This window comes from Urocitellus parryii, chromosome 3 (assembly GCF_045843805.1).
Source record: "Urocitellus parryii isolate mUroPar1 chromosome 3, mUroPar1.hap1, whole genome shotgun sequence".
NCBI classification, from domain to species: domain Eukaryota; kingdom Metazoa; phylum Chordata; class Mammalia; order Rodentia; family Sciuridae; genus Urocitellus; species Urocitellus parryii.
This window is the reverse complement of record NC_135533.1, coordinates 172,812,743-172,836,798: the sequence shown is the minus strand read 5'-3', so window position 1 is coordinate 172,836,798 and position 24,056 is coordinate 172,812,743. Positions and strand designations below refer to the sequence as shown.

General features: G+C 40.7%; 1 protein-coding gene across 1 annotated transcript in view; it reads left to right on the top strand.

Annotated features, from left to right (window-relative positions):
* Positions 1 to 24,056, top strand: part of Erc2 (ELKS/RAB6-interacting/CAST family member 2) — an 808,331-nt gene that overhangs the window by 660,593 nt on the left and 123,682 nt on the right. Inside the window, exon 17 of the mRNA XM_077796473.1 lies at positions 8,682 to 8,816. Coding sequence (XP_077652599.1) covers positions 8,682 to 8,816 — 135 coding nt within the window. The remainder of the gene's footprint in view (positions 1 to 8,681; positions 8,817 to 24,056) is intronic.

Sequence of the window (24,056 nt, the reverse complement as noted above, 5' to 3'; positions counted from 1 at the left end):
TTAGAAATTCCCGGGTTGTCTGCAGCTGCTAGTGTGTTAGCCTAGAGCCCAAACCGTAGTGTTGGTTGAAGCATGAAGAGTTAGTGTGCATTGCAGATGATGACTTTTGTATTTATATTAGGGTTGGTCAGCAACATGGGCTCCTCTGGGGCTCCATTGAGATTTTGTAATGTGAATTTCAACTTTTTCACAGAGAACTTTGAAATCAAAGGTGAGCTGCTTCTTTTTTAAGCTCTGGTTGGAATTAGTGCTCAGAGTGCCCATTTCCAAATCAGTCTTGCTTTTCTTGTGGAGGGGACAGTCCTCATGGATCTGAGCAGCAGGGTTCAGTACTGTATAGGAGGCTAGAGTTAGAATCCCAAATCTACCAGTTATTGAGTTCAGACAGGTTTCTTAGTCCCTCAAAGCCCCAGTTTCTTCGCCTCTATAGTGGGGATAACAGCCTCCAACAGGCTGATATTCAGGACCTATGTTTCATGTAGCTTTTTGTTCTCACAGGTTTCTGCACCTGTCACAGCAGCTATTAAAGATTTGGGGTACAGTCCCCCACTCCAGTCTATATTGTAGAGTTGGTGTGACTGACTAAATGCACAGCAGAGCTCTGTGGGCACCCAGCAGGGGCTGGGTAAACATTGGTTGTTACGGTCCATGTTAACAGGTGGCTCCATCTCATAGTGCCAGTCTTCCTTCTGCCCACTGTCAAGGAACCTAACCTCCATATTAGAACAGAGTTTATAGAACTCTCTCTATATAAATAATTCCCCGCCCCCTCAAGCTGCACTGGCTGGTGGCAGAATAGGGAAGGTGAGGCTTCCAGCTGTAATCATTGTCCATGAGCCTCGAAGGAACTCCTTAGGTTCCTGAGGTGGCAGCAGGAAGCAATTTAACAGAATAATCTAATTTTAGCAGAAAAAGAAATAAAGAAAAGAAAAAAAAATAAGCTGCCCAAAATGTTCAGTCAGGAATAAGAAGAGTAGAATAGCATCTCCCCATATGGTATTTGATCCAAGCTGAAGACATTCTTCCCTCAGTTGCCCATTTGATAGACACAGAAACTGAGGCTCATGGAAAAGTAGTTCAGTCTGAGTCTCAGAGGGAATGTTTGTCAAGACAGAACTAGTGCCAGGAAGATGTTACTTCTCCAGAGAATGTGCTAGTTCTATCATCCTAGACGATGAGGCATCTCAATGAGTTTCTATGGAAAGGAGCCTGAAAGTTACAGGCATGTTTGTCCTATGCAAAAGTTTTTTAAATCTCCCAACAAGTGATTTAGATGGGATTCCTGCAAATAAGTTCCCAAGACAAGGATTCGATGCAGGAAGTGTATTTGGGAGGTGACTACACAAAGCACAGCGAGAAAATGGCGAATTGAGACAGGGAAGGGAGCCTTAGGGGCAGTAGCACAGTCTTGTTTCACTCAGGAACCAGGATGCTATTTCTCCATCCCTCCTTCCCTCACAGATTAAGGGTTAATCCAGGGGCCTGAGCTCCCCAGCACTTATGATAGACCCTGTTCCAAGTCTGTACCTGTGGCCAAAGAAGACCTCAGGCAGAGAGAGAGAAGCAGGGGCTTTAGGTGGAAAGAAGGTAACACTTCCAAGCTTCAGGTGACCTCCAAAGTAGACCAGGAGGATATGAGAGGAGCACTGCCTTTATCTATAAAAATAAAGATACTCAATGAGTAGATATAAAAACAGCATCCAATCCCTCATAGTGACCTACTAATTGTCCATCCATAATTAACAACTAAGGGAGGCACCTTAAGGGGTTGGGTGGGAGAGTCTCATCTGATGGAGGCTCTGAGGCTAATGGATGGCAGGAAGGAAAGGCAAGCTGAATGAGTTGGAGAGATAGATCATTTTTTCAAGATGGGACTAACACTGTAGCAGTGGATTGTAGATATCTGTAAATCATAGATGCCAAGAGCCTGACCTGTCTGCCCAGAGACATCATAGTTTGACATGTGTGAGCATATGGCAGTGGCTGTATCTTAAATTCCTCTCCAAATGCCCCAGATTGATGTGTTCTTCTAAGAAGTAAGATGGCAAATGATCATCTCAAACACATCTTCTGCTCTTCCCACATCTAATAAAGGAATAAAGAAAGTAACACACACAAACACACATACACACACATCCCACTTCCTGCATTCCCAGGTCCTGATATGGGCCTATTTTTCCATTCAGAGTGGTTAGAAGGCCAGTTTGGTATGGCGTCTCTCCAGCCCCACTCTGCTTTGTACTTATATCTTGGCTAACTTTCAAATCTTTGCACAAGGGACATGCACCCATTTGATGTATTTGCTCTCAGCTGGCAGAGATATTTCCTGGACATCCATTTAAAACATTCCATTTTTTTCCCATTTCTCTTCCCATATTGTATTATAGTCACTCTTTTAATTCCTCATGTCTTATTCATCTTTGCTTTGTCCCCTGAACCTGGCCTGTGACTTTACTCTTCATACCACTACTGTCAGACTCTGGAGTCAGAAACCTGAGATTGTATCCTGTTCCTCCACTCACTCACTGAATAATTATGAGCTCATCAAAACAGTTCTCTCTAAAGCATGCTGGCTGAACATTTCACCTGGCATAGTTACTCTTGTCGTTGTAGTTTGACAAGTGTTGAATGAATGTCTATCCGTGCCCACAGCCTTTCCATCATTGATTCCTCTGATACATTTTCCAGTGTAACATATTCCTCTAAAAGCTTCTTCATCTTCTTTTTAATTTTTTTGGTGTCAGAGACATCAGTTTCTTATTTGTTCTTTTTAGATATAGATGACAGTAGAGTATATTTTGACATATTATAAAAACATGGAATAGTTCATGCAATCATTGATGGTGGGCATGAAAATTGGTACAACCACTCTGGAAAACAGTATGGAAATTTCTCAGAAAATCTGGAATGGAACATCATTTGACCTAGTTATCCCATTCCTCAATATATACCAAAAGGACTTAAAATCAGCATCTTACCGTGATGCAGCCACATTAATGTTTATAGCAGCTCAGTTCACAATAGACAAGCTATGGAACCAACCTAGGTGCCCTTCAATAGATGAGTGGATAAAGAAAATGTGGTATATATACACTGTGGAATATTACTCATCCATAAAGAAGCATGAACTTTTGGCATTTGCCAGTAAAAGGATGGAACTGGAGACTATCATGCTAATTGAAATAAGCTAATCCCAAAAAACGAAAGGCCAAATGTGTTTCATCCTCTTGCTTCATTTTGTCTTCCAGTCATGACTTGAGCATTGGAACCCACAGTCTACCTGATTATGATTCATTGCCATGGGAACTTACTGGATGCTCAGAAAATACCTCTCCTCTTTCTTGTCAGGCTTTCCATCTTTTATTTGCAGATGAGAACTGCTTACCTTGCTCTGATTAGGCAGAAGCTAAACAAGTAGAGGAGTCCTGGAATGTTTGTATGTCCCTGGTGGAAAAGAAGGAGAATAAAACTTTGATAGTAGTGTAATTGCTATTGTATAGTATTATCTTCATATCCTGTGGCAGCAAATCTTATTGTACATCTTTTTTTTCTTATTTAAACCATATTCATGAAGATTTTATTGTTAACTTGATCCAGATGACTTATCAAAGCATAGTTTCTTATTGCCACCTTGCTAAAATATTTTAAAGGCCATTTTAATATCACACTTTTATAGCTACATATTGCCCTTAATCTATTGAGCCAATTACTAGTCAATCAAGGATTTTCATTTAGTTTCAAGAGCTCCTTGGATAAAGTCTTCAGAAATGTCAAAAGAGATGCAGTCTCTGGCACCTTTTCACAGATGTTGTCTATCAGGAATTTTAGTTAATGGATAAAGTTTCTGTTTTCCATGGTTGACTTTTGGCACTTAACAAAAGCCTTCCAAAGTCCCCTGCTCTTCCGAAGGCTGGGGATAGTAAGAAAATGCACCAAGAGCACACCAGTTCCCCTTATTCCTAATGAGGTGAGCAAGTGGGCAAGTATAAGACTAAGTCGCCAGATCCAGTTTACTGAGAAATAGAATATTTCTTGAAGAAGCCCAGTTTGGCTTGCCCTACATATCTCACCCTGCTCTCGCCACTCCCAAGAATAGCCATCAAAACCATACCCAACAGGAAAAGTTAAACTGTCACATCAAGAGTTAAATACTGAACTGGTTCATCACAGACTCTCATTGTATGGTTTTCCCTCTCTGTTCCAAAGTCACCGGTGCCCTCTGCATTCCTTCTTTCCTACCTGCATGCACTGCTGAGACACACATTTCCTTACTGCTTTTACACCAGGCTCTGCCCCAGGTGGCAAGTACAAGGGAAATCCAGGCATAGTGCTCCCCTTAAGAGACTTTCAGCCTGGTGGTGGAGAAATCCAAGCAAATATGCAATTGTTTACCATTCTCAGAGGTAAGCACTGTAAGGCAAAGGGTGGTGGTGGGGGGGGGAGGGTGTGGCAAAGGATTCCCTAGGAAGCAATGGAAGATTACATAAGCCCTCACGAGGTAGGCTCAGGGAAGGTGTGTGTAGAGGTCATGATGTTGACACTAAGACCTGAAGAACTAATGAGTCTAACTTAGGTTTAAGGACTAGAGGATGAAGGGCGCAGCGGAAACAGAGAACAGACTTGTCCCAAGGCTGGAAGGAGGAAGAGAGAGAGAGGTGGGTATGGAGAGGGAAATAGCAATCACCTGCCAGAGACTTGTAAGCACTTGGGGAGCAGGGCTCTTTTCCTGAGGATAGCAGGGAGCCTCTGCAGAGCCAAATGCACAGAATGTGATGTTACTCTGGCTGCAGAACATTCACATCTGAAGGGAGGCAAGAGTGCAGCAGGAGCATCCTTAGGAGGTCAAGACCCTGGAGACACAAACCTGTGCCTGGAAGAATGAGGAAACAGAATGAAACCGGATTAAATGAGATAACCAAAGGCAAAAGCATCAAGTTAGCAGGTTGGTGGATACTGAAGAAGGAAAAAGTAGGCTTTCTTTTTTTTTTTTTTTTTTTTTTGTGCAGGGGATTGAACTCAGGGGCACTTGACCACTGAGCCACATCTGCAGCCCTATTTTGTATTTTATTTAGAGACAGGGTCTTACTGAGTTGCTTAGTGCCTCACCATTGCTGAGGCTGGCTTTGATCTCATGATCCTCCTGTCTCAGCCTCTTGAGCTACTGGGATTATAGGCATGTGGCCACCACACCCGACAAAAGTGGGCTTTCTTGAATCGCTAAATGAGTCCCTACTGTCCAGGGGCTACGCTGTGGGAAACTGTCTCTCTACAGCTTGCAACTAGTTTTCTTAGGTTTTCAGTGAGGACAGTCCTGAAGATCTGGTGCTTAAGGCTTTGTCCAGTCCCATGTAAGTCTGATGGCTTCAGAGATGTGACCCATTATATCTGGGGTCACCTGGTCAAACTACAGATAATATCTTTGTTCTAACCCCTGTTAAAACTTTCTGCAGTTTTTCTTCCATTGACTACTAGGGAGTGTTATTTGTGACTTCCTATCCTTCCGGATCATTCTCTATATGCTAGGAAACCAATATCATTGGGTGGAGGTGAGGATAGGTAGTACAGATTGGAAAAAATTTTTAAAAAATCAAAAGGAGGTCCAATTGCAATTTGAATTAATGGAGCCAGATTGGTCAGATTGTTTTGAGAGAAAGAACTCTAGCAACCAGCCTGTAAGAAATCAGTCACAGTTTAGGGGATGTGTTACAAGCAAGATAAATAAAAAATGGTCCAGAGTATCAGACCAAACCCTCATTTTTCATCTCTGTTTCACACTCTACTCTCCCAGCCCAGACTAATCAAAAGGAGCCTCTTCCGTTCACAATTGCTCTGTGTACATTTCCCCCAGATCTGGTATTCACATGAACAACATGGTTTATTTATATTTCAGCACCAAATTGGAAAGATGACATCATTCATTTACAGTCTTTATCCCATGACATGCCTGCTCTCCAACACCTCGTTTCAGCGGACACATTTAGGACTGCATATAGCATCTTGTTTAGCTTGTGCATTCTTTTATGGGATACAGTTCAAAGGTAGGGAACTTTAGGCTTGTTGCTGGTAAGAAAATAATCTCATGAAATCACAGGAGCTTCCCCAAAGGATAAGGACATTACAATGTTTACAATAGCAGAGTTATTATTTGTTCATTTGGGCTCCATCATTCATGCCTGGGCTAGTCCCTTCCTCCTTGACCATCGCAGATCTCACAGCTCCCTTCAGGCTCTCACAATTTTATTTAGAAGAAGCAATTCCAGATTTATTAGTTTGTGAGTTCAAAAGTACATTCTCCCGTGACAAAACTGGAATTTTAGGTGTGAACATTGAACTTCAGAATCCCATGTTCAAGGGCGGAAGGACTGAGGGGAATCTTTGGCACTTGGTCCCCAAGAGCTCCATGGCCCTGCTCTTTCTCACAAGGCCTAACTTGTCCATTGGGTCTTCTGACACATTAAGTGGACAAGGAAAAGATGGAAATGCTATCAGCTGCCAAAGGTTGCCTGGGATTTTTTATTTAATTTTTAAGTGGATCTTTCCCTATATTTTTATTGTTTTTATCATATACATGCATTTTTTTTTATATTCACTCTGGGACCTTCCAAATATTGTACACATTTTAAAAGATGGAACAAATAAATCATGAGATATCCTTTGGCAGGTAGAATTGGGTTGTGAGGTGTTTCCAAAACTTAACAGAACCAAGTCATTTATGGGAAAGCTATTTCTACCTGTCGAGCTGTTTGCCTGTTCTGCTAACAGCAAGGCATGGGAAAAAACCTACAGACTGAAGATTGGAAGACCCAGAAAATCTCCATGTCCCATGGCGAGAAAATTACTCTAAAACCTATGCCTTACTTTTCTAGCTGCTAAATGATGATAATAATTAATAATTCCTCCCAGGAAAGTTTTGAGAGTAAGTTAGGTTGTAGGGGGAAATACTGTAAAAATGCTCCATGTTAGGGCCAGAGTTCTCTTTATTTATCAGAGAATTATTCATATTACATAATAAAACTCCAACCAGTTGGCGAGCCTGCCAACATCTGACTTCTGGCTCTTTCAAGGTACTGATGGCTTCTTTTCATCTGGGGCCTCCAGCAGGACGGTTATGGAAACTCATGCCGTGTCCTCAACTCTCAATGACCTCCCCTGCACAACACGTGCAGTTTGTCTCTAGGATGGCAGCATCCTTCAAAGCCATTTCTTCAGTCACTCATTATAGCAGCATGCATTGAATATCTGCCTCCGCACAGCCCTGTGCTAGATTGTGGGGAGACGCAGATGAAAGAAACAGCCTTGAGGTCTAACAGCAGATGGACAGATAAATCCATGGTCAGAGAGCCATGGTAAGCAGGAAGCACGTGCCACCCAGCGTAAAGGGTGGGGGAAAGAAAAGCCTCCTTCAGGGGCTGGAGTGTGGCTCAGTGGTAGAGCAGGTGCTTAGCATGTGTGAAGCCCTACGTTAGTTCAATCACCAGCACCAAAAAAGAAAAAGATTCCTAGAGAAGATGATAGGAGTTAGTAACACATAGGGTGAAAGAAAGGGTCCAGGGGAGGTACTGGGAGGAGAGGCAAAGCAAACAGCATGCAGAAAGGAGAAATTTCATACAGCAATCAAGAATACCAGCAATAATGGTAGTAATAGTATTTGGCTTTTACTGTCAGCTCATTACGTATCAGGTACTGGACTGACACTCGAAGCCCTTCACCTCACTTGCTCCTCACAGCAACGTGAAGGAGAGATGACTGATTACTCCCATTTTAGACTTAAGGAAATTGAGATTTATGCATTGAGATAACTTTCTTGATGCAACACAATCAGCAGAGTCAGGCAGACCTGTCCCCAGATTTCTTGACTTTCTGGGCTGGGTAATTTTAACACTTTTTTCCCCCCATGGTCCTTGAGAATTTTTCTAGATTTTTGTGGCCCTGTGAAGTCACTTCCCTCTGGTCCATCTCTTGCCCTGCCTAATAGAAAAATATAATTCTATGAGTGTCAGGGGACAGGGGATTGTTTAACTATGATACCTACTTGCCTCATGTGACAAACTTCATGAGGTGTAAATTAAAGTGCTCAGCCCTTTTTGCATGGACTTCGAACCTTTTGCTCAATTCCCTCAAGGGATAATATCAGTTAAAATGTCCAAAGAGAGCCCTTCCCAAGAAGTCATCATAGCAATAAACCATCTCCATCTGTATTTTCACATTTGGCAGCTTTCGAGTGGATTTTCCTGCCTTGTCTTGTGACTCCATTGTTTGTAGCTCTGTGTCCCCATCCACCCTTTTCCATTCTTCCATCAAGGCTTCCTTCTCTGGCTTGCTCTGGAGTGTAGGATGTGAGTGTTGGCACTTTGTAATTGCAAGCTTACTCTGGTTCTCTGTCATTGCTTGATAATGTGAAACAAGTGCCTTAGCATATGTCCATTTTTTCTCTTTTAAGTCACAAGGGGGAAGTACCTTGATATCTACAGATGTACCATAGTAACTTTGAGGGTGTGACAAAAGCCTCCTTCACCAATTTAATGGCATGGTTCTCTTTATTGAGTTTTAATTTAACTAGAAATGATAACTTCTGGGTTAAGAGCAAAGGGAGTCCTAGAGGTGCTATCCTTATGCCCTGAGTCTCTTTGACTGGTCCTCTAGCTCCTGATGGAATCTTTCCTGGTTTTTGTTCTGCACAGACCCAGAACAGAATGAAGCTGATGGCAGACAACTACGATGAAGACCATCACCATTACCACCACCACCACCACCACCACCACCATCGATCTCCTGGGAGGTCGCAACATTCCAATCACAGGCCCTCTCCGGACCAGGTCAGTTTCATTGCTGCTTACCTCCAGGACCCCTTTTACCCTTTGGATATTTTAAGATAAAATAAATAATCCCCAAGAAATAATAAACAGCATAAAGTGATACGTTCTTTGAACTGAAACTAATAGCTTTGGTATTTATTTCCATCACTCAAGGAATCTAAATGTTTTCCTTTCTCCTTCCTCTTTAAGGTTTTGTCTTTTCTCATTTGTGCTAGGCGTTTTCTTTCCTCTCCTCCTTTCTTCTTTTATAGAGTTAAGAGACTATTGCTGGTATCTTATGGCAGGTTACTTTGGAATGTCTCTCTTTCTCGGAGTTTTAAAAGAAAGCACTTTGTTTCCTGGAGCTTGGCCACCAGAGAAGCCTCCAGTTTGCTGAGCACTTTCCTAGTAAATTCTTTAGTGATGCAAATTAAGGATGGGGTAAAACAACAAGAAGAGAAATCCATTTTGAGTCTGGTTTATTTAATTTGAACCCTATCTTCTCCCTTCACTCAGGGAAGCCACTGAAAAGCTCAATTGATAAAAATAAAAATCACCTAATTTTCCATTATATTCACACTCATTCACCAAATATAAAAACTATTTATAATGTATGGTATTAAAACTCTTGAAGGTGAATCTTAGGCACATTAGAAAATTAATGAAACTATCAGGATAATGTAGTCAGTATAGGCAGTTTTTCTTCCTTTACTGTGCTTGGTGATCCCAGTATACTTTCTACACTACCTTTCAGTAGGGGCAGGGCAATGGGCAAAGGAATGGAAGCCTCTGAGTAAGTGTGAATGTCTTTGGACAGGGCTTGGTACAGTTACCTGTGTGAAGAGGGGGCTTCATTGTTGGGGGAAGGAAGGGCTTGTTATGCTCCTAAAACTTTTTTCAGATGATTCTGTTTTCATCTTGTTGTCACTGGTATCCCAGAAAAGTTAAGGTTCAGTTTCCAGGTCGTTTTGCCAGGAGTACAACTCCAGGGGGCACTATTTATATAGAGCAGAACATTAGAAGCCCTCCTCAGTGCTGCACAGGGAGGCAGCCAGACCAAGAGGCTTCCTATCCCCTGGGCTTGGCCAGACCCTTGTATGCTGAAGCATTTGTCCTCAGAGCCCCCACCGCTGCAGAAAGTGTTTGCACAAGACATCTACATTTAGGCACCAGTTTTTTTTTTTTTTGCTCTCAAAATGAATCTTGATTTGGACATCTGGAAAGTAGAGACATATTAACTGTATGTCATTATCTTGTATCTGAACTTTTATTTGGTTTTGGGTTTATTTATTCAGTTCTCACCACCATTACCTCCTCCAACATTCACCTACTGGGTGTACCTGGCATCCTGATAACTTGATCTCTTCACTCTTGTTCTTGGTCCCAGCTCTTTGGCTCATGCTCTTTGCTCTTTACCTTCTCCCATCAAATGTCAGTGTGAGGTTTTATCGGCGGGAAGCCTGTAGACCTTATGGTAGCCATTCCTCTAAGCACACATGCCGGGAGGCCACTCTAGGCTTCCCCTTTCCACCAGAGAGACAGGCACAGAGAGCACAATAAAGGCAGAAAGCATTAGGAGCTAAATTAGAGGAGTGGTCACACAGGATAACAGATGGTTTGTCTCATCATAGAGATACATGTCCTAATATGTCATGTTGGAAATTGGATGCCAGGTCAAATTTACCGGCATCACGAATGATACTTCCTATGAAAGTGGCCTTCTGCTGCTATTCCAGAGACCTGTAATCACAGGCTAGAATATCTTATCTGCTGGGATGGGGGTCTTATGTTTGTCCATAGATAGTAGAGGTTGCCATAGGGTAGAAATGATTGCTCAGGGTGGAGCCCTTCTGAAGTGTTAGCATTCCTGGAAGAGTGTCTGGGTACACTCTGGATACACTACTGCTTGAGGACACAGTGATTGTCTTCCACTTTCCCTTCAACACCTCAGTGAATGCTCTCAGCAACCCATGGATAGAGAGGCAGGCTCATCCCTTTTCCAGGTGAGAAATCCTTGCCCTGGGGAGGGGGTGAGATGCTAGAATCCTGCTTCTAGCTATTTGCTTTTTCAAGTATATTTGGGGCACAAATTCTGTGCCAGCCAATATGCAGAGACTGGAGAGAAGCATGATGAGCAGGACAGGATACTGCCTTCAGGGAGTTTGCTATCCAGTCTTGGGACAAGAATCTAGGTCCTCAAATATCTAGTTCAGTTCTTTTCTGGGTCATGACAATAAGAGCAAGATGGATTGAAGGTAACTATAACTTACTTAGGGCTCCTATGGTTTAGGAACTGACTCTGCAGTGGCTTTCATGGTAAAGGTGAAACTCCCTTGACCAGGAAGATAATTTTATTGTTTTCAGTTGTAGTCATGAAGGCTATAGGCTCTATTGCCATACCCTTTCAATTAGTGAAGGAGAGTTAAACAAGGAACACTGGTAGGGTATTTGGTTGACTCCAGTGATGGAAATGGCTAGATCTTTTAGTCTAGATGCCCTTTTAGATTACGTTGTTCCAGAGTTAGAAAATGATGTCCTCCTCTATACTTGAGACTTGGGACCTAGTAACAGTTGTTATAATAACTTTAATAACAGTTATTATAAAGTTCTGTCCCAGAGGGTAACAGTTATTAAAGACTAGGAAATCCTTCTCAATTGATTATAAGCCCTATAGGTAATTGTTAAGTCACATATACTAATATGTATGAGTAGTAACTTCTTGTTAAAAGAAAATAACAACCTTATGTCAGCCTGTGACAGCATGAGAATCTTAATCATGGGTTGATTTGGGTGGGTTTCAATTAATGTACCCAAGTTAGCTGAGATCACTTAAAAGGGAAAGATCTTTTCAGGGATTCCTGGCCCACTTCCCATGAATCTTCCAGCCTTGACCTTCCTGCAACTCCAGGGTTTGAGCCACAGTGTCTTCTGCTAGAGGGGTTATGAAATATTGACGTTGCCTCTTGAGTTTTATTAAGAGATCAGAATACATGAAAATGATGAAATATGAACAGTCAGAAACTTTGCTATGTGCCCAGAGAAACTCATTTTTCCTTAGGAAATTCAAGTATTGCCAGGCACTTGCAAAATTATATTCTTTTTCCATTTCTTCCCCGTCCCTTTCTCCTTTACTATGATTTCTCCGTTACTTTGATTTCTCCTTGAGAGGAACTGAATCCAAGTATTATAAGTCTAGACTAGCATTTCCCAAAGTAACTTTCAGAACATTAGTCCCAGGAGGGAAGTCTTGAGACAAAGATTAGGTGGGCAAAGTATTTTGGGAAAGTGCTGCATATTTTAACTCTGTTTTTCAGCATCCTCAAGCATTTAGCAGATCAAAGGATCTAAAAAGTCATATAAGAAGGAAAACTCTCCAATTTTATTTAATCCAGCATTTCCCAGATTTATTTGATCATTGATTTTCTCCCCTTTTCTAATAACATCTGTGCTTGGAGAAATAGTGTTCTCAGAGTATCAGAAGAAAAGAGACTACCTAGTTTAAAATAAGACCGACCTATATCTAGTATCCAGCAGCATTCTTCATCAGAAGGTAGAGTTTTTAGGTAGTTTGCCCTACGCTTTGTATAGGAGAAGATGAAAGTCCCTCTTCCATTCATTTCCTGAGATCTTTTCTCAAAGTCTATAATACCTAAGAATGAGATATCCCACCAAGAACCCTGAACTAAAAGAGGCCTCAAGGATGAGGACCCAGGAAATCAACAATAGTCATAAATCTGCAACACGTAGGGATTGCAAAGGAATTTCAAGAGGGTGTGGGAGGATTTTGGAGAAAGTATAAAAGTAGTTAGTGCTACAATGTGGCAGTCACACAGTCTAACTCCCTACCTGAGAAAGGAACAGTTGATAGCCAAAGGCCTATGACCCCCAGGAGAGCCACAGCCATTAAATATGTCCAGGTTATACCTGTAGACAAAATCCCTATAGAGACTTAAGAACTCCTTCAAACAAAGTAGTAGTCACATGGACAGACAACAAGTATTTCCCATGACACAATAAAGATCAAATCGTGAATGAAACCTGCTGGAGACACAGTAGTGATCTTATTTTTGTTGAGGTAACCAAGATTGATTGTACAAAACCAAGTGGAAACTCAGCTTCTCCTAAATGCCTCTATGCCTCTCATCATCAGTATCATATATTATTTCTTTTAAATATTATCCTTCCTTGCCTTTAGTCATATCTATAATATCAAGTCTTTCTACATTCCTTTTTGTAGGCATCTTATGATTTTTATTGTCCCAGGAAAAGTCATATTTTAGTAAGCTTCTCCTAGTGGCTCCCATAAATGAACCAGCCTTATTAATAAGAAGGCATAGCATGAAAGTGAGTGCCACACTGCAGCCAAAGTAAAATGCTGAGCTGTCCTTTTCACATCTAAGATTTGCATTTCTGTGATGGGTATTGGATTGGGAGTTGGGTCTTTAAGGGCCTGCATGCTTTCTTATGCAAAATACATTTATATTTGTTAAAATATCTGCCACAGGCTGGTTCCAAGTGGCATTCTATGCCACTAGAGTATATCTGGCCACTAATGGTGACCAGGAGAAATCTCCTCTGTCTTTTCTCCCCCTCCTTCATTGAATGAAAATGCCCACTCACTGGAGTTGGGGAGCTCACAGGATTTTGTCACCTTTAATATTATTAATGATCTTAAGACACAAAACTAAAAATCAGTGGTTCCATGGGCTTCAGCCTTTGAGTGAGGATGTTGGTGGCAGACCTCTCTAGATATTGGTATGGATATATCTGGACAACTATGTATATTTAGGTTGCATGACCAAATCCCATTCACCTTTCCTAAAATGCAAATGTGCTCTTCCTTTCCACACTGAATTATATTAAATTTTATCTTATTGTGACTTTACAGTGTTGAAGTAAAATGTTATCTCATCAGTTCTCTTTCCATTTGGTCCAACCATTGTTGTCTTTATTTCCATTCTTCTGTTTTGTGCCTTTATTCCTTTCTTCTTACCCCCTCCATTTCACATGTCCCCATTTATTCCTCTCAATTATTTCTCTCCCTTGGCCAATAAAAATGAGGCTTACTTGAAAACTCTCCCAACCGCCATGGAATCAGCAGAGCAAGGTCTTCAGTGAATAGGGATTCTGGCCCAGAAAGGGAAGGAAATTGCTCTCTCTGGGTCACAGGAAGCTAGTGGCAGTGAATTGCTAGTACCCACATCTATTTGCTTACTTACCCGAGGGCCTCTGCACACACAAGGGCCTGGAACAAACCAGATCCCAGAGCGAAACAGAAGGCATTTCATTTGGCCAGGGCACCCAGGGTGTCAGGAATATTTTTGGATAGTCACTGTCCTCTGGCAGAAGCTGAGTTTTCCATTTTGCATTCTTAATTGTAGAGGGTCTGCTCTGTTGATCAAGTCATAGAAAATTGATTGTACACATCTAAATATTACCTACTCTACTTGGCAGTTTCCAGAATCTGTCTGAAGATAAATAGTGATCATTGATCCTTTTCTCTGTCTTCCTGGTTACTTCTTGGTCCCAGCATGCACTGGCTCTCAATTGAGGTGTGAGTTTGTATCACTTGATATATCTGGGAGCACTGAACATCCACTTCCACTTTCTGCTAAAAAATCCCATAGAATTCTGTCTGGAACTCTTGTCGTAAGCCATCAAATGACTTGGTCACTAAAGAACTCAGAACCGATTCAGCCTTCTTATCAAACTGGGGTCATGGGACAGATATACAGATTGTATTTCAAGATACAATAAAATGATCTCAGTGACCCAAGTCTCAATTATTACAGAAATCTGTTTTTTATTTCTGTGTAGGGACCCTGGGTTCTAACATGCAGGCCAGTGCTGAGGAGTGATCCTATGAACTGCTTCAGAGGATGTAGTGCTCACTGTCTTGGTTATGAAATTAATGGTCCCCAAACACATCCTCTCCCCTCTGTTCCTACTGGATCTGTAAGGTCCAGTAAGCTCAGAAAGTAAAAACAAGTTTCCTGTCCTCTTGCCCTCTCATCTCTGTCCATCCATTCTGCACATACCTGAGTCTTGGGTACCTGCTTTCAGATAGAATTAGACATTGTCTTAAAGAGCATTCATGTGGTAGGGAAATATCCAACTATCCCTACAAGTAGGTCCTCATTGACATCATGGCTAGAGGCAGGTAGAAGCCCCTAGGCCCCATGTTTCCTGGTTCCAGATCTGTCTGCTAAACCCTGTCAACATTTTTCCTCCTCTTGCTCTTCTTCCTCCTTGGGTCCTGCATTTTGTGATTAGTCAATAAGAAGTTGGTAGAGTCCCAAGAATGAAGCAGTCCCCAGCTTGCGCTTCCCTGGGTCCTGGGGCTTCTCAGAAAGCCAGTGCAAGACCCTTAGTTCCCCTCTCACCCTCAGCCCTCTTTCTGCAGTGCTGGAGGGGTTTGTGATTGATGTCCTGCTTTCCTTGCACTTTCACCAGCAGATTAGCCAAAATGAAGCCCTTTGAATTGTAACAAACAGACGAGGGGTTTAACTTGCTCCATTGCCCCCAGAAGATGGATTCTATATGTAGAGTTGTTATTTCTAGCTTTTGCTTAGGGAGGGAAAAAAAAGAATTTATTTTATGTTTTGAGGTTAAATGAATGTGGGATAAATGTATACATAGTGTCCTGTGTGTATATATGTATATATTGCTATATGTCAGATGAACTGAGGACTTTTCCACATATGGAAGAATTTCTCAAGATCATGTTTAACTGGAAATTTCTCTCCCTAGCTTCCCAAGAGCGTGTCTGAATATACATTATGTATACCTATATACATGTGTTTGTGTATATATGCATGTAAATATATTTTCACATTTCTTACACAGACAAAAAATTAGCCATGTGTGTCAGAGCTTATCAAAGTGTAGATAAAGAACAGCAAAACCCAGAAATTTCTAGTTCCCCATGACAATAACCTGATAAGAAAAGTTATGTATCTTAGGCTTTTAATATCAGTTTCTATCAACTCTAGTATGTCCAAAGCTTGCCTCAATAAGAGAGAATAGATTTTTTTCTTTCTTCTTTTGCATTGCAAATTTAATTTCATGGCCCACTTGTTGGAAGAAGCCTTGCATTTTAGCTTCATGTAGGGATGAAACTTTTGAATTCAATAACCCATGAAGAAACTTCTTGTTGGTACTGATATTTATTGAATGGGAGAAGGGTTCAGAGATTTCTACCATTGTCCCTCCTGGGCCAGTCCTCTCAGAACAGAAGCCAATAATATTTTCGCATGCATTTGGAAATAAATCTTGTGAGCCACTTGCTTCTTTTCCAGTACTTTTGTCACAAGTAGATTGGAAGATACTGTGTTTAAACTCAGTAGTTTCATTATTTTTACAAAGTATAAGAAACAAAAAAAAAATAGGACAGATGCCCCCCCTTTTTTTTCATTATTCCCCAAAGACTACTAAACATTGCCAAAGTCACTGAAATGTAAACCAGAGGGCCTATGTGATTTCTCACCACTGGGAAAATAAGGTGGCAATTTATTTGTTTGCTTGCTTTTAAGAGCAGAAGCTCTGGAATAACCCTCTGTGAGGCCACAGGTAAGAAGGAAATGGGGACAAATGTCTAAACTGCTGTTGTGGGAGGTATTTAACTGCCTCCTTCCTTACTAGCAGTTACAGGCTCACCCAACCATCACCAGCTGCAGGAGAGGAGGGGCCAGGCTGCACAGCAGCCAGGGAAGCTGCCTTGCAGATGAGCACGTTATTGCCAAAGCTCTTTAATCTGGGTGTGATGTTTATTCTTTACATGTAAGCACATGAGGGCATGACTTGATAAACCCTGGCGGGTAGGGTCTTCATGTATGAGAGAAAGGCAGAGCTTCTTAATGAATCAAGATTCTTTGGTTAGAAAAGGATTTTTCTATCAAGAAGGCTTGAGCCTATTAAAGATTTCAGCCTTACTCTATTTTGGGTAAAGTAGATTTTCCCCCCTTCAACTGATTTGTCTAAGTTTTACACATTGTTTGCAGTATTAAGGTTTCATTAAGAGATTTGTTGCAGTGTCTTTGGAGTCCACAGGGGTTTCCAGACAGCCTGCACTCCCCAGCTTATAGATGGAACTCCTCTTGGCAACATAGGAGGCTTGATTTCTTTTCAACTTGCTGCCTTAATCCAGTCACATTTGTCTAAGAGGCAGCATTTCAGCTCCCCCATTGAAAGGGGGTGGCCAACCTTGAAATGCTGGGAAACAGGGAAATCCATTTTATATTGCTAAATACTATCGCCACCCCCCCCCCACTTTCTTGAACTGATTTAATAAGGGTAGTGTTTGAGTTACACCCTCCAAGCACTTGCAACACTCTAAAGATAAGGAAACACTCAGAGGAAAAGGACTCGGAAATATCTTTTCAATATGCACTCCATATACTGTTTACAAATTCTGTTAGTTTTGCTAAAAAAAAAAATCACCTTACTTATGAATCACTGGAACTCTAACATTTTTTTGGCATCTATTATTGATCTGGATAAACTCTAACTTAGAACATCCCAGAGAAGCTAAAATATTTAAGAATGGTTTTACACAATATCAGATTATTTTGACTCATATCATTTTGCCTTTGCATTCCTGTGCTATCAAATAATTTGTTGCAATAATACATAGTAACAAACTCTTGAATGCTGCCATTATGAATGATGTGCCCATTTATATTTACATAAGTCCTCAGCAACTACAATGTAGTTTAATTTACATTCTCCAATTTAATTCTCATAACAATCCTATGAAGTGTCAGGATCAATATGTGGTCCCATTTTCTTTTTTAAGCAACTGAGGAAATGAAGAGTCAAAAGGCTAGGAGATTTGGTTGCTTACCAGCCAGGAAATGGTAGAACCAGAGTCATGTTAAAAACCCAATTTTCACTGTGTTTAACAAAGCCAAGTGTTAATGACTGATGGATGAGGGAGCTAAAATAAAGCCTGTCTTCACTCCCACCCCTTTTTTTATGGTTATCTGGCGATGGCTCAGATTTTAGCAGATGTTGACTTTGAGCTCCCAAACAATATTGTTGTCCAACATAGAGCTTTCCAGCAGTTTCGTCTTCAGCTGGGTATCTTGTGTTCTTTAGCTGAGAGAATTGGCACCATGCACCAGAGACTAGTTTGTCAGAATTTCTTTTGCTTTAAGGAAATGGAAAGTTAATTTTTTAAAGATGCCCCACAATGATAGTGCTTAAAAATTGAGAAGAGCACATACACATGTTTCAATATAAATGAAAAGATGACTACCCCTAAAACTTCTATAATGTTCTCACCTGCTCCCCAAAGAGGTCTTGGGTGACTGCCTGGCCTCAGGGTGTCCTTGTGAAGCAAACTTGCAGAATAGAACCAACTTATCCAGTCTTTGCCTTTTATCTGAGAGACACCCATGAGTGTCTTAAAATTCAGACAATATCCATCATCTCCCTGCTCAGCTTAGTGAAGTTTCCGTGTTCCCCAAATGGTAATAGAAGAACAAACTAGGCATTTGGCTGGTACATTAGAAAGGGTAAGAAGTCATTCTGAGGACACAGGGTCAGCACAATCTTGACAACTCTGAGAAACTCTGAAATCCAAGCAGCACCCTCTTTCAGAGGAGCCCAGTCACTCAAAAGAGCAAGAACCAAGCCTTATTTAGTTATTCATCAAGAAATGTTTGTTAGGCTTCCATGACTGAGATCTTATGGGGTGGAATGAAGGAAGTAAAGGTGCTGCCTTTTCCCCCAAGGTCCTTAAAATTTGGTCAGGTGCCACTGATAATCCATACATGTACGCTTGCAGTAGCACATGAGGACCCCTTTTCTTTCAAGAAAGCACAGAGGGACCCAGCTGAAGTTGTAGTGTCTCCCTCCAACCAAGGTTCAAAAGAGATCTGAAAAAAGGGCAGTTCACAGTTCAGAGTCCTTCAGAGCTGAGCTCAGCAGACCAACAAACACCATTTGGGGGCAAACAGAGCTCTTTTTTTCTGTGACTTTGCAGCTCATATGGCAGAGTCAAAAGGGTGTGTGTACTTTTGCCATTAGGTTGGAATCTGACCCTCACTCCACAGCTCCTGGCCAGGTGTCTGTCCCTGAACCTTTCTTCCCACAGCTGCACAAGAACCCTCACCTGTGTCTCTGGGCCAAGGTGAGACTTGTGAAGAAACAGGTACAGCTGCCAGAACTCTCTCTGAGAGGAGGCACTAATGCAAGTTAGCTCTTTCTGGCCTGGGTATTTAAAAAGATCAATGAGCAGGTATCTGAACCTGGATAGGACTTTCCTATTTTGGGGGTCCTGCAGGATATAGCAAATATAAGTCAGGTAATACCTGACCCATCACCTGAACAGAAACATTTATCCATTGGCTAAGCTATGCAGGGGGTAGGAGAGATGGAAGACACCAATAAGTAATCTCTAGAGGGAAAGTATGGACTTGAACTTGGAAGAAAATATAGTGTCCTGATGAGGTCACTGCCTTTCTTTTCCAGGCTCACACCTAAGCCTGTCATTTTCCTTCACACATATCTGTCCATTCTCTGTGCTGGCCAAGCCTATAGTTAGAAATGTCAAGAGGATCTGCTTTGCTTAAATCCAGCCTCAGGGCACATCATGAATCCCATTTTGTGGTCCTGCTTTGTGATTTGCAGAGGAAGGCTTTTCAGAGCTTGAAATTTCAGAGAAGCCACAAGAACTGAGAGTTGCTCCGGATTCGGTCCACTCAGACCTAGTTATGATTTTCCTAATTGTCCTGCAAGGAAGTCAGGTTGAACCTCCTGGCAGAGACAGCCAGTGAGTTGCCACAAAGGCAGTGGGCTATTTGAAAATGACGCTTCCCTCATTCTACCCTCCTTTCTACCTAGGAGAGGTGTGACTCTAAGTTTCTCATTAGACATATGGCCCTCCTATGTCAAGGAAAGAGTCAGGCTATTAACTCAAAGGGAAATGCAGGTGTTTTGAAAAGACTTGGGTCTGCCTTCTGGCTGTATCTAATATATCAAAATACAGATCAATGAAAAGTGTATATCAGTTTATACTGTTTATAATGTCCTATTATAGAGTTCCTGCTCAGAACTTTCTTGCTGGGGCTAATAAATGCCGCCCACAACAGCAAGACTCTCTTTAGCAATGACTCAGTTTCTTTGCTTTTCAATCTTGTCATCAACACAGCCACTGAGAGCTGTTGATCAGTGAGGAGTTTTGTTTTATCTTGGTGTTTAGAGGATCTTATTAGAGCCCAGCATCTGGGCTTTCCATGCAGCCTCTTGTCTATCCCATCATCCCTTGAGCTATCGATACATCCTGAGGTTACTTGATAGTGAAGCCTGCCTTCCTCTTTAATCTTGCTGTTTTGTGGACGCTGTGCTCTGGGCTTTAGTCCACCTTGGATGTTTTCAGCCTCAGATGCTGTGGACAAAAGCACACAAATGACTGTTGGGCCAGAGCCTTTCTTCCCATCCACATATTTTGGCAACTTCTGGCAGAGCAGTGACTCTCAAAGGACACACAAGGGATCAAGCACTAGGCAGCATCCAGAAGAACTGCTACAGAGTCGATTTGGAAACAGAAAAACAAGGAAAGGAAACAGACTCTCCCATGTTTGATAGATGCCTTTTAAAAATCCAAGTATTTCTAAATAACTTGGCATATAGTGAGAGAGCAAGTGATACTTATCTGTTTCTTATTTTGGGGTTCCCAGATTTACATTTCTGTGTGGTAAGGTTGCTGAAGAAATTAATATTTGCACACAGAGATGCAGGCAGCAGGGCAGTGAGACAGCTGCAAATGTTTGGACGACACGGAGCTGCCTCTCTGATCAGCTCCTGCACTTTTGTTTTTTATTCCCCAAGTGGACACTCACTCTGACCCAAATCACTTGGTGATGAGGGTCAATTCATGTTTACACTTTGAAGACTAGAGAGATCAGAAATGATCTCTACTTCCCTTTCTAGTTCTTTTAAGAACTCTTTCAACTTTAAAAATGAAAACTTTTAAAAATGCATAATATTCTGAGTTCACAAAAGGAATTCACCCACATTTCTGCCATGTTAAATGTTAGCACAGTTTATGTTGGACTGTCATATTTCTTTACTTTATTCACCAGCGTACAAGACGTCGATCTCAACATCTGGTTTTTAATAACCCTCGACATGTGGGAGCTCCTTTTTATTCCTATGTTGGACTAGGAACAGTAGTGATATTGGCAGTGTATATTTTCAAGCTACAACTCCTGTCTGATTCAATCATAATTAATTACCACTTTTTAATATATTTAATTTTCTTAAAGTGACTTGCATTAGACTACATTTCACTGTTAAGAAAGTAGCAGTAGATTTTGGTGGCAGTAGCTTTTCTTTTTCCTATTTTTTTATTATTCAATTAAAAACCCATATGAGTGAATTTGGAAGAAACTGCATGTATATATGCTATTGAGTTATAAATACACAATGAAATAAACAAATCTGAAAGGAAAGTTGTTTTACAGCCATTTAGGATGGGGTCAGCAGGGGCCATAGGCTGCATTTTAGAGAAAGCCTCCTGTTTTGTGATTTTGGCAAATGATAGCATCTTTCTGTGCTTGGAGTTTTCCTACAGCAGCCCTTTGGGGGTCAAAAACCTTTTGATGAAAGCTCAGGCCTTTAATCAGAGAAGTCTCTTTACATGCACACTCAATAGCTTTCTACATTGAATTTCAGGGGGTTTCTAGACCCCCTGAAACCCACTTGTGGATGCTCTTGGGTCTCATGTTATGTATGCTTTCCTTCTTTTTATTTATTTATTTATTTATTTATTTATTTATTTTTAGAGAGAGAGAGGGATATAAATTTTTTAATATTTATTTTTTTAGTTTTCGGTGGACTCAACATCTTTATTTTATTTTTATGTGGTGCTGAGGATGAAACCCAGCACCTCGCGCATGCCAGGTGAGCGCGTTACCACTTGAGCCACATCCCCAGTCCTATGCTTTCCTTCTTTATGACCATAAAAAGAACATCAACTTTGCCTTTCTCCAGAGATAGGGAGGAAGTTCAATGCATGTAAAATTATATTTTTCTCAAGTCATGTAGGAGAAGGAAAGTTTATTGCTAGGAGCAATTACTAGACCAAGTAATAAACAAACAGTAATTTTTATGTAAGATGACCTAGCCAAAATCATGAATGTGTCTTTTTTTTTTCCCCCAGAATATCCCTACCCAAACTCTTAAGAGAAAAATCATCCCAAATTGCCCAATTCAGATTCTGTATAAATTCTTTGATTAACTCAAGTCCCTTTGTGGGCCATTGAGCCCTTTGGCAGTCTGGTGAACTTTCTGAATCTCTTCTTAGAATAACATTTTTAAAAGCATAAAGTAAAATACATAGAGTGACAAAGGAAAGAAATTATATTGAGTCAGTTCAAATACCACACATCTAAATCCTTAGGTAGATAAAAATTACCTTGACTTACTAGCAAGATAGGGTTGAACTATATGAAATTACTGTTTTTCCAGGTCAAAAATGGTTAAATATTGGCATTTTCATATGATTCAACCTAATATTATAACAGCTTGAGTAATAAGGATTTATGTGAAAAAAAAATCTTTTTTTCCTGTCCCTGGTTTTCAAAACAAAGAAGAAAATCATAGTAAATTCTGGTTTCATTGGGATTTATTAAATAACAAACACTGCTTCCAAACTGTGTGTGTGAGACTGGGATATGGACCACACAGTCTTATATACTTTGTGTCAGTTCTCCCGGTAAACAGGAAAAATTGTTCAAAATGGAGATGTTATGATGGCGAATATACTTCTGTCTTCAAAGATTCCATTTTCCTGCATATTGGTCTCTGGACTAAGAGAAGAAAGTGGCCAGGCCATTTTGGGAATATTTTAAGCAAGGATTCAGACCAAATTAGTTTCAGTTTATCCACAGTTGAACAAAATGTTAAGTTAAACAAAACTTCCTTTCTATAAGCATTCTACTGAATTGAACGTTTACTCTCTTTTAAACTTATTTGATTGCAAATGTATAATCATTTCATGCAAATGTATAATCATTCCATGGCATGCACATCCTCCTTAATGCTGACAGCAAAATAGAACTTGAAAAATAAGATTGAAGTATTCTTTTGTCTTTGTGAAATAACCAATATGAATTATTGCATGCAAAAAAAGCTTGTTCCACCCGGGTAGATGGAGATTTTCTTTCTTTCTTTCTTTCTTTTTTTTTTTAAGTTCATATTCAGTCTTTATTGATACTTTAAGCTTAAGAGAAATTAAGAGTATTTGATTACTATAATTACTTCTCTGCTTACTTTAAAGGTTTAATCTACTCCTTAGGCATATGCAATTCAGATTGTATGCTTTCCAAAAAATAATCATCTGCTAATGTAGACTAATTTTAATCTTCTAATCCAATCTTGACACAGAATCAGAACTGGGTGGGTGAAATGTTTTTGTGTGGGGGTTGCCATAGATACAAAACTTGCTTATGCATTTGACAAGTCAGTCACGTGGAACTTAAGTTACTACAGATTTTATTTATTTATTTATTTATTTATTTATTTATTTATTTATTTATCTATCTATTTATTTATTTATTTATTTTGGTCCTCGCTCTGTAAGATTTAAAAAAAAAAAAAGTGAAGATTCATGTGCCTTTCCAGTGCATCTCTGTGTAACTAACCTTCTCTTCTTTCATTCTGGTGCTCCCCTCCTCTCTGTGCACCTCCCTACCTCGGGCCGGCGGCAGGATGACGAGGAGGGCATATGGGCATAGCCGGGCCTGTAAACCAAAGTTCCAGTTTTGTTTTGAGGGGTGAGAAACCATCTTTTATATCATTTTTCTAAGAAAAAACAAAAAAGAAAAAGAAAAATTGCATTCTAGTGTTGTATTGTGCGCGTGCTCAGTTGTGCTTGCTGATGTTTGTGATTGTGCCCTGTGTTTGCTACTGTGTTCTGTGAGCGCAGAATGTCCGCGCACCCTCACCATTCCCAAGAGCCCCATCCATCCTTCCTCACCTCCCCACCTCCCCAACCACATTATTGCTCTGCCTTGTTTGGGCTGGGTTTAGCACGATTCCAGTGTTTCTGTGTTATTTGAGATGCAAACTATGCCCTTAGTAGGATGCATACCACTTTTTAAGGCATGATTGTGGACTCAGAAATTGTCGCAATTCTCCAGTTGTGGTTTTCAGCCAACTGCTTGCTTTTACCAGATATGCCAGTGTGGTGTGACTCTCACGTCCTTCTGGTTGTGTCAAATGTTTGGCAAGGAATAAGGAAAATAAAACTATATC